We start from the raw sequence: 17,647 nt of genomic DNA, 5'->3' as shown, positions 1-17,647 counted from the left end.
CTCCTCCAGTGTGAAAAATCCAGAAAGCTCTTGGATTTTCCAAGAAGATTTGTCGATCACAGTCCCCAGCCCCCTGCACTTCAGGGTAATGGCTAGACTCTAAGGGGGCTGCCTGGGGCCATGCCAACCACTCATCATCTGTGAGAACTGCGTCCCTGCTCGGGGGCCCCACCGTCAGCTCAGGGCTGAATATAATACACTGGGCGGTGGTGTTCCACAGAATCTTCTTAACCGTGCAAGTGCTTGGTTTTTAATTATTCGGCAAATGGATCCACAGCCTATGTCTTTCACATATTATATCTTTATGTGTTAAAAAAACACAGAGCTTGCCAACTATATATATAAATCCAGAAGTCTGTACTCATGTCATATAAGCAAGCCCAGATTTGATTTGTTGTTGAGAACCATCATGAAAAGACATACATTGAATACGAGTATTTCTTCCCTTCTTGGCCTTGTACGTATTGAGAATGTCATGTTCAATCCTGCTTTCTTCCACCGTGTGATATGTTGTGACTTTGCTGTGCTCTTATGTACTTGATCTAAATTAATGGAGAAATATTGGAGAAAAGTTGTATTATCTCGATGCGCTGTCTTCCTCAATAGTCCGCGTATTAAAAGAAAACAACCCTAGGTAGACGTCCTTTGTGATCCGGGTAGAATTAAAACGTGCATCCTGTGAGTGTTAGGGTCGTGGCGGATGTTCCGGATGTTCAGTCTCGTCTGTTCTTTGAAACAGCTGTCACGTGTGGCCAGCCTCCTCAAGTACAGCACGGGAAGGTGGAGGGAGCAGATTTCCACTGGGGGTCCAGCATCAGTTACAGCTGCGTGGACGGCTTCCAGCCCTCTCACTCCGCCATCCTCTCCTGCGAAGGCCGCGGGGTGTGGAAAGGGGAGGTGCCCCAGTGCCTACGTAAGTCCCCCAGTAATGCTTGTCCCTGGGTCACGTTGCACTGGACCACGAGGAACACCCTCAGCTCCCGGTGTGAGGAGATCAGCGGCGTGTCCTCTGTAGCCATGCTACCCTATGCAAACGTTCACGCTTGAGACCTCCCCGCTCAAATGCGCATTCTGCCCCTCGGTCATTTCCCAGTTCAATAGTTGTCCCCAAAGATTTCGCAGACCCTAGTTACGCGACCCGAGTGGGCTGACCTGATGCGGCGGCTCCTATCGTTGGCTGACTGCCTTGCTGTCTCCAACAGCTGTGTTCTGCGGAGACCCCGGCACCCCCGCGGAGGGGCGGCTCAGTGGCAAAAGCTTCACCTATAAATCCGAAGTCTTCTTCCAGTGCAAACCTCCCTTCATACTGGTGGGGTCCTCGAGAAGAACCTGCCAGGCCGACGGCACGTGGAGCGGCACCCAGCCCACCTGCATCGGTAGGAACGTTGGCAAGACCACCCCGAGGGTGTTCGGGGGTGGGGACCCGCACGCTAAAATGGGACCGTTTGTGGCTTCACAGATCCTGTGCCCACAGATGGTTCGTTGGGCAAGCCCTCATCGGCTACTCCGATTAAATCCTACACATCAACTTTGGACTTGAATTTAGGCCTTGTTTCCCTGTCTGCACCTCAAGCGGCAGGAGCATTCTCTCAGGGAAAGACAGCTTTGTTGAAGACACTGTCATTGCCCTTCTCCAAAGCCACCATCACCGGGAAGACGGCCTGGCTGCTGTTTGGGCGTCGTCCCCTTGGTGCCAGTCTGTCTTCACTGGCCAGTCCCTACTGACCCACCCACACCAGCAGTGGTGGAAGGAGTCGGGCACGACGTTCTGGTGACCTTGGAATATGGCAACGACACTTACAAGTCAGAAGACGCTTTCCATGTGATTTAAGCCCTGCCTTTTTATGTTGGATTTCTGTCTCCTAGAAAGGATTCAGATACAAGCTGTATTTGTCAAAAGTCAAATTCTTAGTGGCAGAGAAACATCACCGTTTATTTCTGTTAAGAGCAATTTTCTTCATACCTCATGGCTGCAGATTCATGTTGATTGATGGGTTAATTTTTTCACCAGCTGTACTGAGCCAAGGAGTAGATGTTCTGCATCTTTGTAGTAAACAATTAATGATCTATAGTCATGGTTTCTAAGAAATTGACTGATTACTACTTAAACACAAAGAGCTTCAGGAATAATTTCCTTGAAGCACTGCCTTTTTTTTATTAATAGACATGTTTACTGCTATTTCATTTAAACCGTTGCTACACGGTTCCTATCTCTATACTAAGAAATGGTTTTCTTCCTTCCAATAGGTTAGTTTCTCTCGAAAACAATTTTTTTTGTAAGTTAGGTGATTTTTTTCATACGAGCATCTAGAGAGCAGCAAATAATAAAGCTACACGCTCCTCATTGCTCAAGTCCTACACTTTTGGGGAGAGAAATGTCACTTTTGGTCTACCATAGGCCTCAACTTTGAAGCACTAAATATATTTCCCATTTTGAAGTCTCGAGGAAAATTAACTCAAGAAATGTGCAATCATGTAATGGATGACTGAAAGAGATGACCACCAGTGAACTCCTTAAGAACCGAGGGATCATAATAATTATTGAAGACAGCATATTAGTGGACCAACCAGTATACTATGTCTGACCAGAAAATGGAAAAGAGTGTTCATTCTGATACAGAAAATAATACGCAGAGCAATTTAGAATCTGATAAAGAACTAAAGAGGAATACCTAAATAAGTCTGAAAAGAAGATGAAAATAGCAATTTACTTTGATTTTTAACTTTAATGCAAAACATCTTACCTATCTGCCAAAATATAATTTTCTCAATTTTTTATACTTTGTCTATTTTTAGAGAGAGAGAGAGAGAGGGAGAGGGAGGGAATGAGCAGGGGCGGGGTGGAGAGAGAAGGAGAGAGGATCCCAAGCAGACTCCGGGCTCAGCGCAGAGCCCTATGCGGGGCTCGATCTCGAGACCGTGAGATCATGACCTGACCCGAAATCCAGAGTCGGGCACTTAACCAACGGAGCCACCCAGACCCTCCCAGTTTTCTTAAATTTTTATGACCTTTGAGTAAAAATGTTAGAATCCCTAGGGTAACCGTATCTGGCGCTCTTTGTTTTGTTTTGTTTTGTTTTGTTTTTATGTGCACTTCAGATCCAGCTCATAACAGCTGCCCAGACCCCGGCACTCCACACTTTGGAATACAGAATAGCTCCAGAGGATATGAGGTATTCCATTTTTATTTCACCCTGTTTCTCTGTAAGTATAAAATGCAAGTGACACTCGAACATGTGCGCATGGCTTCACGTACCCTGATTCATCGTATATTTGCGGAGATACATTGATTCGGAGAGGATGCCCACGTGATATTTTAACTGTCAAAATTGGGATAGCTGGATGCATCTTAATTCACACAGTAGCAATTGTCATATTGATTTCTACTTGAAAGTTTGCATGACGTGATGTTTTTTGTTCGCTGAACTGTCGTGGCAGTTCTCCAGAGTGACTGGTCACTGAATAGCTACACGTAACAATACCCTGTTCAGTGACCCGATGCATCATGGGCAAATAATACTAGATTTTAGAGACAAAAACAGAAGAAAACGCATTCAGCCTCCTCAGCTAGTAGGCCTACTTTGTGATATTTCTTCTCCATGCCACCTCTGTGTATGAACTATTTGCATACTTGATATCACGTTTGACGTTCGTTTGCCTTTTTAAATAAAAAGTACATTAACGCGTTAGGTAGTATTTAGAGGAATAACCAAAACTGGGAGGTAATGAACCTTGAAATAAAATGTTTCCACCATCTTAAGTGATCAAGTGACTTCACAGCTCGATGATGAGATGGCTTTGAAAGCCACAGTTAAATATGTGTAGTGCGTTCAAGTTAGAGAGCCCACTAATTTAGAATAAAAAGCCTTTTCTCTTCAGCCACTTCACTGAGGCTTTCCTGAAACCTAACATATTCTTTCTTGGTTGGCTCTAACACACCTTGGCTACTTCCTGATGGCATTCCTACACCCCCCAGAGGAACTTGTCGTAGGTACCTATGAGGCACAATCTGGCGTATTTTATGTTAGGTGTCGAATATGGCCCACTCCTCAGGGAAATGCTTACTGGCATGTAGAAATGTCATGCCACATATACGCCAAGGCCTGCAAATACTATACTGAGTAATGCTCTCACTGACTCCCCACGGGTTCCTTATCTGCCCTCAAAGAGCCCACGTGAAGTCCACATTTAGTGACTACACTCGGCATCCTATCCCTGGGATCTATCTTAAGAAACTAATAGGAATGGATAAATTTCTCACTCCTCTGATGACAAAATCAAGTTACACTAACAAGAATGATAGGTTGGATCCAAAAGCAAGATTTGCTAATACTTTAAAGACACAGACGCCATCCTTTAAGGAGATGGCTAACCCTGTCAGAGGAATCGTCCCAAAATGTTTCTTGTTTCTTCTTTCGTTTTCGTCAGGACACATTAAGTTGTGAATATAACAGAATTTTGTTTTCTTCAGCACTGCGTTCTGCAACATGCTCACGCAGAGTGAGCCGCTTCGGTTTTAGAACATCCCTTGTCATGCTGTGTTCATTACACAAGTTAAATGCTGCCCTCCAGTCTCCGGCGGGCCACGTCCCGTCAATTCATAAACACCAGGTTAATTTACAGTGATCAATCTGGACTGGCCAGGCATCTTCTGCTAAAAGATACTCTATTGAGAAGGACACTGTCTTTTCCTCCGACCAGTACCTGATAGAGGCTCTCTCTTTTCTTCTTGCTGGTAAATAATGTCACGTATTTGCCAGGAGGTCCGATTGGGGTCAGTGACATCCTGACAAGGAAATTCGATGGAGGGTATTCCTGATAGGTGATGGATTACTCTTTACCCATCTCTGCATCTCAAATCCGTTATTCCTTTGCAGTTTAGGTAAATTTGATTTTTTTTTTTTCTGTATAAATTCCAATCTCTACTTTCAGGTGCCAGTGGTAAGGAACAGCTTGTTTATTTATTTATTTTTTTCCTGACATGCTTCATCACTATTCAGTGCAGCAACTATTGCCCCATGTTTTACTCATAGTTCTTCTTCCCAAAATCCCAATGAGGGAGATAGGGACTGACGCAGATGGGAAGACACATGTAGAGGAATTAAGGACCTGGTTTGAATCCTCTGAGCAAGAATCAGGTGCACTCTTCACCTGTGCGCTTACATGGCTTCATAATTCATGCCTTAGGAACCCACTTGGTCCCATTCCGAACCACAGGGTGCGCAAAGCTGCCTTCCAGGCGTAGACCACCTTTCTGTGAGCGTACTTCTCTTCCGTTTTCTGTTCTCCCCGACCTGCATGTCCCGGATATAAGTGATCGGTGACCAGGGGAGATCATTGATTCCCTTCAACACATGACCATCACTGATCCTCAAAAAACATGTCTACAGACCGCTGGGAACCTTCCCTTCAAGGCATTTCCAGTTAGGTTGGGGAAGTAGGTAAACATACAGGTGCTTCTAGGACATTGCAGTAAGAAGCATACGACGCATCCTTGGAAGGTCAGGAAAGAATGTGCAGAAGTGAAAGTTAGCAAGATATCAACAACTAAGGGGGGGGTAGGTGAGGTTGTGAAGGTCTATTGGGAAGATACTTCAGGCATGCGGGTGGCAATAAAGAGTTCAAGTATCTGCTGCTTCAGGAGGATAGACTGAGTTTCGAGAGATTCTACGATAGAGCAGGAGCTGGCCAATCCCCAGCAGTGTCAACAAAAGCAATTGGGTAAAGCCAACACCTTAAATAGGGATAGCAGGAAATAATGGAAAAGGGAAAAAAATTACTATAATCTGAAGACACAGAGGGCCAAAAGGAAAGAGAAAAACCATTCTTTCGTCTCCCAAGTAAACTCCCTCTTAAGTGACCACAGTTCTCTGTACCTGCCTGTATCCTCACCTCGTGCATTGAGCAACTCAGCCATAACACGCAGTTGAAACGTCCGTGCTGGCTCAAACAATGGCCTGACATGGAAGAGAGATGTCACTCGCGTGTCTTACCCTGGAATGAGCTTTCCAGCGTGATGACATTGTATCTCGCACGTCCGCTCCGCCTCTGAAGCCCATGTTGGATTTCCTCTCTAGGTCGGAAGCACCGTGTTTTTCAGGTGCAGAAAAGGTTACCACATCCAAGGTTCTACGACTCGGACTTGCCTGGCAAATTTAACTTGGAGTGGAATACAGACAGAATGTATACGTAAGTGTGATTTCTTCCACTGCAGCCAGCCACAGCCTGTGTGTTCTCGAACCTCTGGGAGGCGTTTGCCCTCAAGGGAAATAATGAGGAATTGCCTGATTTTTGTTTGTTTGATCATTTCTAATTCCCTAGACCAGAATTTCTCAGAGTTTGATTCCCTAGAACTAGCAGCATCAGAGTCACCTGGGAGTTGGGTAGTGATTAAAATTCTCAAGCTGTGGCCCCAGACTTTGGGAATCAGAAACTCAGGGGCTGGAACCCCAGTGGGAGCAAAAAGGAGGGACAGCACGCTATCATCACCCAGCTCTGCGGGTGATACTGGGGCACGCTAAGGTCTGAGAACATGCCCTAAACCAAACACAAGTGAATGACATCAGTAACACTCACAGAAAGGAAACTTTCTTATCCATGCTATTATTCTTCTAGAATGTTTACATTAGATTATTAAAGAGAGGGTAAAATGGATCATGAAATATGTCATGATATTAATAGAAATATCTTAAATGTTATTTTTTTATTTTAGAGAAAGAGCGAGCAGGGGAGAGGGCGGTGGGGTGGGGAGAGAGAGAGAGAGAGAGAGAGAGAGAGAGAGAGAGAGAGAGAGAGAGAGAGAATCTCAAGCAGGCTCCAAGCTCAGTGTGGAGCCTGAAATGGGTTGTGATCCCACAACCCTGGGATCATGACCTGAGCCCAAATCAAGAGTCAGACGCTCAACCGACTGAGCCACCCAGGCGCCCCTTAAACGTTATTTTTGAAGTCCATATGAATTTATCATTCAAATTGTTATGTAGGATAAAATTTTATTTTGTGACTTAATCATGAGAAATAGAAAAGATATTGTGGGAACGATTCGTAAGTCAGTATTTCACCCTCTATCAGCTTTAATGAAATAAAAAATTTTAATCTTACTGTGTTAAATAAGAGAATCAAAAAAAGTAGAATGTCATGAAAAATTCTTTTAATGGTGTATAAAATGTGATTTTTGTGTATTTATCAGTATTATCAGATGTATATTTAATTCAAAGCTATCATCTCTAATACTCTAGTCAAATGATATATGTGGATATTATGTGTGCACAGATATGCATATATATGTGTATATATATTTGCATATAGACTTGTATGTCTGTGTATATGTACATATACAAACACGTGTGTGTTTGTGTCTGTGGATCTTGGAGCTTGCTAATATCAGGTATTCGTATGTTGAAAGTTTACTGAAGCAGAAAATAGTACGATACTTAAAACAGTTTCATTCATAATTTTAATGTTGTCAACTTGTTTTATAATCATCTGCGAAGAAGTCCATTTCTTGAGACATACATAAGAAGTTACTTGAGATTTAAACATTGCAATCTTACTTACTCCTAAATTACATTTTAAGAGAAGTAAGAATCTATAACATTGCACTCAGCTTTCTAAACATAAATCAAATTTTTACCAAAATTATTGAATTAACTGAATAACAGTCTTGTTAGCTGCCATCAGACAAAATCAAGGCATATTTCTTTTTTGTGGGGCAGGCTGGGTGGCTCAGTTGGTTGAGCATCCAACTCTTGATTTGGGCTCAGGTCATGATCCCAGGGTCGTGGGATCGAGCCCTGAGTAGGGGTCCATACAGAGTGTGGAACCTGCTTGGGATTCTCTCTCTCCCTTTGCTCCTCCCCCTCTTGCACATGTGCACTCTCTCTTTCTCTCTCTCTCTTTCTCTCTCAGTCTCTTTAAAATAAAAATTTAAGGGTGCCTGGGTGGCTCAGTTGGTTAAGCATTCAACTCTTGACTTTACCTCAGACCCTGATCTCATGGTTCGTGGGTTCAAGCCCCGCATTGGGCTCTGCACAGTCCGTGCCAAGCCTGCTTGGAATTCTCTCTCGCTCCCTCTCTTTCTGCCTCTCTCCACCCATCTTGTCAGTCTCTTTCTCTCCCTCTCAAAATAAATAAATAAACTTAAAAAAATTAAAATGAAATATAAATTTTTTAAAAAGTGTATTTCTATACCTGTGCCGATCTGTGTGTGTTTAGCTTATAGGGATGGTCTTTTAAGGAAATGTGACATATCATTTATCTTAGTAGTATGTCAGAAGTGATCTATTTATTTCAGTGCTCTGATTTATATTCTAAATTTCTACACGTAATTAATTACACACACACACAACGCAGACAGAGAGAGTAGAGAGAGGAGGGGGCAGGGAGGGAAGGATAGGTAGGGAGAGCTGGCAAATCCCAAGTTTTCATGATGTTAAAAGTTTCAGGGAATATTGGGGATATCTCAAGATACCATACTCTCAATTTTAAGTTGCAACCTGACTTTGCAGCCACTTCCAAATTTTGCCGTAGTTCCTTATTTCTTTAGACTCTAACTCTATCTTACGCAAAGCGCCAGTGCTTCCTAACAGAACGCGTGCCGTTTCAGCCCACGCCTGCAGACAGCCAGAAACGCCAGCCCACGCGGACGTGAGAGCGATAGACCTCCCCACCTTCGGTTACACCTTGGTGTACACCTGCCATCCGGGGTTCTTCCTCGCGGCCGGGTCTGAGCACAGGACGTGTAAAGCAGATATGAGGTGGACGGGAAAATCGCCTGTCTGTAAAAGTAAGTCGCTGATGAGGGAGTGAACGCCCCTCCCTGCCAAGCCCTTAGCAGGAGCATCAACTGCCCATCGGGCTAGCTTCCGTCGTAAGATCCATAAGTAAACAGCATCATGGAAGTGGTGTCGGTCACCCCAGCTGAATCTGTGCTTCATGTGGTGAGCTGTGTGTGTGAACGTGTGCGTAGTAAGTGTTTGGTACAACGGAGGCATAGTCTAAGTAGACATGTAGGTTTTACTATTTGCTATTCACACTTGAAGCCACAGAGAAAAGCTGTCTGGTTCAAGAAAAACATCATGCGCTAAAAGGCCAATAATACACACCATATTTTTGGAAAATGTATTTTTTTTTTTGATGAAAATGGGCAAATATCACCCAGGATTGGTGGATATATAAACGAAGCCGTTATTTTTAAGACCACAGGCTGTTTGGTGGCGGGATATACATCTGTGCATTCTTTACATTGGTTCAAATTACAAAAGCGATTGGCACGAAGGTGATGCATTAATTACCCATGTATTTGTGTACTTACAAAGGAGAGCCCTAAGACAGGGTCAGATCTGATGACAGCTGAACTTTGAGATTCCCCACCAAACACAGATTACACACGCATCAAATACTACATGGCATAAACACTAAATATGGAGTGTGATAAAATCTGTGACTTTAGTTTTACTCTCTGGAAGCCTATTTTTATTTCCAAATTAGGAATTCTTGTCTCCCTTGCCCTTCTCCATCAGATGCAGAAGAATACGAACTTTAAAAAGGTAATTTGTAGTTTGATGCAGACCTATAAATGCTAAGAGATTTTGAGTTAAATCCAACGTGATAGACCAAAGTAAACGTCCTGCAAGGGAAACGATTTGGTGTTATTCAATATCTGTCGATTTGTACTTCCGTTGATTTGGGTGAGGACTTGGAAAGTCAAGAGAGGCTACGAAATCTTAGTTGTTCTGTATGCCACCTTTCACTGGCGGCTAGCATATCCCAAATAGGATCGAGAAAATGGATATCAACCACCCTCGTTTGCAAGGCTCTCTGTTGTAGCACACCACACAGACATGCACCTGTCACAGCTGCACTGGTTTTCACCATTAAGCTCCGTTTTTTTTTTTGACAAACACAAAGGATACTCTGCTGTGAATGTAGGGGTTTAAATGGATATGTAGAAGACATTCCTATTTTGTACCTCCAAGCAATCTGGAGAAAGGAAAATTGCCTCAATTTGACATTTTTTCAAACTTATTCAAAAATAAATGTTTTTGAAAATGATAATTTGTCTTTTTACTTGTAGGTAAAGGAGTGGGAGAAGTTAATGAGACAGTTACTAAAACTCCAGGTTTGTATTCCAGAACAGTCCTAGATCTCAACCACATAAGCGATTTGTTCTCTACTCTGTACAGGGAAACAGATTTTAACACGCAGACTTCTGATTCCACTAGACCATGAGCGGGTTAGCGATCCAGCTACCTAGCGCGCCGAGCCCACGCACATTTCTTTCTTTCCTGACGGTGGTTTGTTAACGGAATGACAACACTTTACTTAAGACGAGAACCTGCGGCACGATCACACACGGTTTCATTAAAAGGTGCCTCGGGCATTGTGTGGGCAGAAACGGACTCGAACTGTTGATCACAGGATGTGATATAATGGAGAGCCTTATAAAGAGGGTTGCGATTCTTTCCTCTAAACCGGAAGCTGATGTGAATGAGGCATTGGGACAACGTCAGCTGTTACCTTGAGCCGATCGGATGTAAAGCTCCATTTTTTCCCCCGTATCTCCATAATCCAGGCATCCTCTGCCTCCCAACGTGTTAATTATTGCTTTTTGTTGTATGTGGTGCCTTGCTAGATGCATCACACAGAAAATCGAAAGATGCAGTTCTGTTTCCTAAGCGACATGCTTACTGCTCCAAATCCTCTGTGTTATAAAGTTAGAGACTCTTTTCATCATGCACTGTGTCCCCAACTTACAATGTAAGTCAACCTTTTTTTTTTAACAGATCTAGAAAACTTGCATACATATATAAGGTCATTTCCCTAGTAGTTTCCTTATTCGACTTTGAACACCGATCTTTTAGACAGGAAGGTCTGTCCTGACATCAGATGCGGAAACCGTATGTGTAACGCTCTCGTTGAGTCACAACGCTGTGTTAAAACACCGCAGTCTCAGCGGGGCCAACGTCCCGACACGATGAAAGGAATTTTTCCAACGTACGCCATGAACTGTAAAAACTCCTTCTTAAAATCGCCATTCAAATGTTATTTACAAACCGAATACGGAAATCAATAGTCTTTATCCAGACAACATTGTCCGCAGTGAAAGGAAACACAATCTGTTGCTGTGATGGTGTGTTTGTTCTGTTTTTGTTTGCTTATTTTTTTGTTTCAGATATTGAGATACTTGCATACTTTATTTTGAAGGTGCATCCATCCTCATCAGTCCACCTTCTCTCATTCCCTCCGAGGGGACTTGCTAATTGTGGTTGTCTGTCGAGGTAGCACGTCGTAACAAATCTCTGCTTGCGGCTGTTGTGTCACGCTGCAAACCAGCAGCAACAGAGCAGATGAGAAGGCCCCCAGGGATCACCGTCACCACATTGCTGATGGCCATGTTGATACAAGCAAGCCAGCTCTGGGACGCTGGTTACACCTTCCTGCACCCAGTCAGGCATGACCCATTCCTCTGATACACCAACAAGAGCCACTCGTCAGTGACGGGCTGGAACCAGTACATTCATAGCTTCAGCCGAGTGGGTACATTCTCACGTAGGGAAAACAACCCTGATAGGATTCTAAAGCCTGTTAATTTTAGTGAAGGAAAATACAGTCTTTTCAGGTTTGCCTGAAAACTGGGCCCCCAAACGGCCGCTGATAGACAGGCAGAAGTGTTGAACGTCCCTTATCAATAAGCAGCTGTGTGCGATGTCGTGTTGGTATCGTAGTTTTTAACCTTTTCTAAACTTATAAAAAGCACTATGATTGCAAGCTGAGTCTACTGAGAGCCACGGGAAGGGCCGACACTCGCTCCTTCTTGGCTGCCTCCCTAGCTGGGCTCCGTTTCATAGGCACAGCCGAGCTGGCAAGACAGGACGATGGCCAGTTGCGCTGAAAGGGGCACATGAACGTAGATAGTCTATGTGTGTCCTAGAAATTGGTTCCAGCAAGTGGATTCGCTAAAAAACTTGATTTAGGGAGAAATGCATCTTCACGTACATCCGTGGCATTTGACATCGTTGCCTCTAACTTTCTTAGCAATCAGGGATGTTTTTCACAAGAATAGAAGAACGTGGGTGGGTGGGTTGGGATCTCCTTGTGAGATAAAGACCTCCCGCCCCAGAGCACTTGTGTCTTTATGAGCTGGGTGGGCGCCCTTTACTGCCGCTTTGACGTGCAAGCTTTCTGAGGGCAGGCAGTTCCTGGTGGATGATACGTGCCAGCTCTCTGAGCTTTCTGTGTCTTCCAAAGAGTCGACCTGGATGTTAACGAACAACTGGTCGTGGTTTCCCGGGTCAGTCTAACATCTTATTATTAGACACAATAACCTCACCTCATATCAGTCGCTCTGGTTCACCGCACCCTCTGGCCTTGGCAGCTCCGTTAAAAAAGGAACGTTTTGGCACCTAAAGTATTTCTCCCACAAATCAACACACGGACGTGGGGGTGCATCTCACAGCAGTCTCCCTCCCCATTCCATTTCCATCGCATACATGCCGTAGAGGGCCTGGGATAGGTCATCTCTGTCCTCATCACCGTCATGATCTGTGATCTCTCACTCAATCAACACGTATTATGCCTCTGTGTTGTAGAATATCTAAATTTAATTTTTCTGTGTGAGCTAACATTCCTCTGGTTTTTCCCACCCCCCCACAGTTCCTTCAGATGTATTTTTTATCAATTCAGTGTGGAAGGGATATTATGACTATTTAGGGAAAAGACAACCCGCAACTCTAACAGTTGACTGGTTCAACGCAACAAGTAGTAAGGTGAACGCGACCTTCCTGGAAGCCTCGCAGGTGGAGCTGAAATTGACAGGTAGGCCCTGAGGAGTTTCATTTTCCTCAACGAAGAATGTGGGCCGAGGCAGACCCTTTATCTCCTCACAGAGGCGGGAGCTACCATTTATTAAATGCTCATTAAAATTACATTGGCTTTGCATAAGCTGTGTCTCATGGGATCCTCTCGATAGCCATGGTAGGTTGGTATTCTCATTTTTAAAGATTACAGAACCAGCCCAGAAAAGCTAATTAATGTGCTTGCGATTAGGCATGTGACATACTAAGTCAAAGATGTAAGATTTATATCCAGAGCTACATGTCTCCAAACTTCATTGTGTCAGTATCCTTGTTTTCAACTCACGGTCCTCGTGAGATTTATTTGTCATCCTGCTGTTAAAATAAAAGCAGCTCTAATTTATATGCCAGACCCCATTTTATGTACTTAACATATATTATCTTCCTCATTCTTACGTCTGTCCTATGATATGAGCATCTTTATCAGACACATTCTTTACTGACGATAGAAGAGAGAAATAGAGAGAGGGAGAGAGAGAGAAAGAAAGAAAGACCCAGAAAAATGAAGTGTCTTTGCTAAGGTGCTTTGGTAGAGGTAGAATTTGAACTTAGATATCAGGATTTCAGCACTTGGAATCTCGAGTCCACACTCTTAATAAGGGTATCGCCTGACTATATAATGTCTTTTAAAATCTTCTCATTTATTTCACTTCTCACAGCTATGTATCCTTGTCTATAGACCAACTCCAGGAGGGTAGGGATTTTCTCTGAGCTATTCTCAAGGCCCAGCCCTGGGCCTGAATACCAAGGGGCCCCGAATGGCACCTGCTCTTTCTCCAGCCACTGGAAAGTATGATGGCGGCTCAAGATCCCCCCCTTCCTCACATTCCCCTTTCCTGCTTCCTGGAAGTGGAAAACGTCCCAATATACATACTGTGGATTGAGGAAAAGCGAAATCATTTCAACTCCCGAGAGGCTTAGCAGGCACCTATCTGTGAGCCCACGGTCTCGCAGCCACACGCGGCTTCCTACGTTGAACCTATAAGTGGAAAAGTGATTAGGCCACGTGCCCAAAGGTACCCGTCATCAAAATCCACCCAGGAACTTTTTTAAACGTCCAGATCCCTCAGTCTTCCCCAGCTGCCTGGCTTAATCTTTCTCCTGGTAGAGTTTGGATTTATTCCTTTCTCAGAGAAGGTGGCTCCCCAAAGAGGGAGAGAGGAGGAAGGCAGAGCGTGCAGAGCCAGCCGCGGCCACACTGAGGCCCTGTGGGGGTGGCTGTTTGCCACATGAGACCGTATTTCATTACGTCTCCCTACAGCGTGTAGCCCTGGGCTTCAGAGTTTTAGAGGTTGGATGTAATGCCAACAACACGGAGCTGCTGAGGGCGAGAGGAAGGCCAGCCCAGAAGGCCCGGGGCAGTCCCTCTTGTCAGCTGGGCCCCACTGGTTCCCCTCCACCCCGTGTGCCCGCCAGCGGAGACCGGGTCCTGGGACAGTAGAGATTAGCTTCTCTAGTTAGCAGTTAGTGTGAATTAGTAGCTCACGGCTGCGTTTTCTGGAACGGGCAGCAGCATCTTCCTTTGACCCCGTGTTCTCGGCACGGAGGACATTTTGGTTTTAGGTTATTATTCGTTTAGTACTTGTTTGTTTACTTATTTACCTACTTCCTCCATGGGGTGGGGAGCGAGCTCTGGCTGTCAGCGCAGTTCCCGCCTGCGCCTCGCCGCGTCACCTTATCTCTGGGCCCTACTGTTAAGTGTCATTCTCGCCGCCTCACGGGAGGCTGAGAGGTGTGACTGTGCAGTCTGTCCTGCCCAGAACCGCACCGGCTACTCAGGGATGCTCGGCACGTTCCGCTCGCCGTGCTGTTCACTCTGTCTTTAGAAGGAGCCATATTTAGGGGCACCTGGGTTTCAGTCAGTCGAGCATCCGACTTTGGCTCAGGTCATGTTCTCCCCGTGCTTGAGTTTGGGCCCTGCGTTGGGCTCTGTGCTGACAGCTCAGAACCTGGGGCCTGCCTCGCATTCTGTGTCTTCCCCCTCTCTGCCCCTCCTCCATTCTCTCTCTCTCTCTCTCTCTCTCTCTCTCTCTCTCTCTCTCTCAAAAATAAATAAACATCAAAAACAAAACAAGAGGTAGCCATATTAGGGCTTCTGGCTGGGGTCTCTTTGTCCTCACAAGTGACCAAAATATGAATTTAGAAAGCTAGATTAAAACAATAATATAACTGAGTGTGTATAACCTTTATTCTTTCTGTGGGATAAAGACGTCGAATGCAATGCAGCGGATGGGTACGTGGAAAACAGAAGTACTGAGGCTCAAATATAAAAATAACAGCAATAATTTCCATTACTTCTGATATTGTCCTCTCTGTACCGTATTCCAAATCAAACGGATTGAACGCCTGAGTTATTAACCCTTGTGAAATCCTCCAATGTAAGAATAACCGACTTTGATTTTCCGTAGGTGTTTACAAGAAGGAAGAAGCTCACTTACTTCTGAAGGCTTTCCAAATTAAAGGTCCCGCAGATATTTTTGTAAGCAAGTTTGAAAATGACAACTGGGGACTAGATGGCTATGTAAGTACTTCCTGTGAACGGTCGTCACACAGGGACAGAACAGGCACTTAGACCCACGTCCTGTATGTAACCCCACATTCCACCCCAAAGTCTGAACATGGCCATTGCATAACCGCTCTGACAGTTCTAAAGAAAAAGTCATGCCCAGATAGAAATTTAACGAGTGCCACTAATATCCTTCTTTGTAAGTTAACCATCGTTTGTGTGCCGACTCATTGTCCGACATAAGGGTATGCAGCCTCATGTGATGCTCCCCAGCCAAGAGTGTGTCACAAAGTGAGTTTAACATGATGTGGGTTATATATGAATTCCTGTATCTGTCCCCCTTTACAACCCATGCACATGTTCTCGATTTTACTACCTGTTTCGTGGTGAAAATGAAATAGGATTTATGTTAGTCCTAGTTCACGTGTGTCTTTTCCAGTTTTTAACTACTGACGTGTCACTGGAAGGAAGGACACAAGACACCATATTTAACCTGTACTATCTAGCTGTGAGAATACAGTTCTATTATGACAGAACAGAGTATTATTAATCCCCGCTATGCATTGTTTTTCTCTTCTTCATGCACATCAGGTGTCATCAGGACTTGAAAGGGGAGGATTTACTTTTCAAGGTGACATTCATGGAAAAGACTTCGGAAAATTCAAGCTCGAAAGGCAAGGTAAATGCTCGCATGTTATTTTTTTAAAGCACATGTCAACTTGGCCTTCACGTTATTGTGCTGAAAAGAAATGGAAAGGCCACGACCTTGGAGGAAACATAAGCAAAAGTATCGGGAGAGACAACCGTGTTTTACAACAGAACGGAAAAGAAGTGCTGGGCACAGCGGAACCGACAAATACAAAGCTGGAAGAATGCAGTATGTAGGCCAGATATGAAACTAGTATCCTTACTATATGAAGAGATACCAAAAACACGGAGACAGTGAAGCAAAGGTGAAGCTCAATTAAAGAACTAAGTAAACTACATAGCCCTAAGAAAATTAGAAGAGGGACTCGGAGTAACCAAGAAAGCACGAAAAAATCTTTTAACTTCTAAGAAACGTGTATTATGGCAACAAAGGTTTTCCATTTTTAATGATCAGAACATCAGATTTTTAAAGCAGTTATTCTGGGGAACAGTAGAAACAGACACCAGGGCCCTCCATTCGGGAGGTGTCCAGGTAGAGAAGGACAAGCTGACTCTCCCAAGAGACTCTGCCTTTAGAGATTTCAGCCAGTCAAGTGTGGAAAACTCTTCCTCGTGCACCTCACATGACTATCATAGTTGCTTAAATCAATAGTTTTATGCAATGTGTCACATTTAATAAGAAGCAGTCTATTTCAGTATATTTCACTAAAGAAGTGAGGACTGTACATTGACGGGGAGAGAGGCGCATGACTTCTACAGGAAGAAAAAGTTTACTGCAGATAGACAGATAGATCCTCCTTCCCTGCTTCCGATCTTTCTCTGCTACTTGATTTCTACCTTAGTTATCAGAGAAAGAAAATATGTGAAAAAAAATTTCACTAGATTGGACTCTTCCCCCATCAATCAGCTAGTTTTGTAATCGAGGAGGAGTTAGAATCTTCTTGGGCCTGTCTTCATCTGACATCTCAGCGGGGAAGTCCCTTCTGGGTGGTCGGGAAGATTAAGAGACGGCGGAAAGCATTCGCTTTGTGCACGCAGAAGCTCTTTGCACACGAGAGTCGCTGCGGTTGTCCCTGCTGACGGGGATGAGAAAACACATGTTTGTAATGCGATCAGCATCCCATTTCTCCTGAACAACATAGACTACTTTATATCCTACTTGTAGAACACTGTTAACATAATAATTTGGGGGGCAACATTCTATCCATATAGGCTTTGACCTCTGAGCTGCCTTTCAGAGGCACAGGGGTATAATATTTTGTGACGATTATCACTCACGACGTTCATAAGACTCTTACCAAGATACTGAGGGGTTCCAAAGGAAACACATACCGACCTGTGTATTATTATATTTAAAATAAAAACTCTACCAAAAAGAGTAATCAATCGTAAACTACTCTAATGCCACCATTCCAAATGCAGTAGCTCAAACTAGAAGAGCTTCAAATTACAATGTCAGCAGTGGTACTTTAAATTGGGCTGTGTTATTTTGAGGTAATGACATAGAGTAAATGCATTGGACCAACGCTAATAATGAGTCAAGTTTGTTCTTGCTCTAAGCCAAAAACCCTAGAGTTACCTGCCCTCCCTTCTCCCCCGGCACATGCTCCAGTAATTCCGCTTAAGGACGCCCTGGGGAGCT

The 17,647-nt window shown here is 44.2% G+C and overlaps 1 protein-coding gene across 5 annotated transcripts in view; it reads left to right on the top strand.

Annotated features, from left to right (window-relative positions):
* The window catches only part of CSMD1 (CUB and Sushi multiple domains 1), a 2,016,488-nt gene that overhangs the window by 1,986,603 nt on the left and 12,238 nt on the right, over nt 1-17,647 (top strand). For 3 of the 5 annotated variants that reach the window (XM_058719853.1, XM_058719850.1, XM_058719854.1), the window contains 9 exons: nt 740-913; nt 1,203-1,376; nt 3,100-3,173; nt 6,078-6,189; nt 8,603-8,782; nt 10,073-10,117; nt 12,652-12,813; nt 15,260-15,372; nt 15,949-16,036. In XM_058719853.1, the coding sequence (XP_058575836.1) occupies nt 740-913; nt 1,203-1,376; nt 3,100-3,173; nt 6,078-6,189; nt 8,603-8,782; nt 10,073-10,117; nt 12,652-12,813; nt 15,260-15,372; nt 15,949-16,036 (1,122 nt within the window). Of the gene's footprint in view, nt 1-739; nt 914-1,202; nt 1,377-3,099; nt 3,174-6,077; nt 6,190-8,602; nt 8,783-10,072; nt 10,118-10,181; nt 12,072-12,651; nt 12,814-15,259; nt 15,373-15,948; nt 16,037-17,647 lie in introns of those variants that run through there. The other 2 variants (XM_058719852.1, XM_058719855.1) reach the window with 2 other exon arrangements.

The sequence above is a fragment of the Neofelis nebulosa genome, chromosome 3 (assembly GCF_028018385.1).
Source record: "Neofelis nebulosa isolate mNeoNeb1 chromosome 3, mNeoNeb1.pri, whole genome shotgun sequence".
In the NCBI taxonomy this organism is placed as follows: Eukaryota; Metazoa; Chordata; class Mammalia; order Carnivora; family Felidae; genus Neofelis; species Neofelis nebulosa.
Note: the sequence above shows the minus strand (reverse complement) of the source record. Positions and strands in the feature narration are given on the sequence as shown.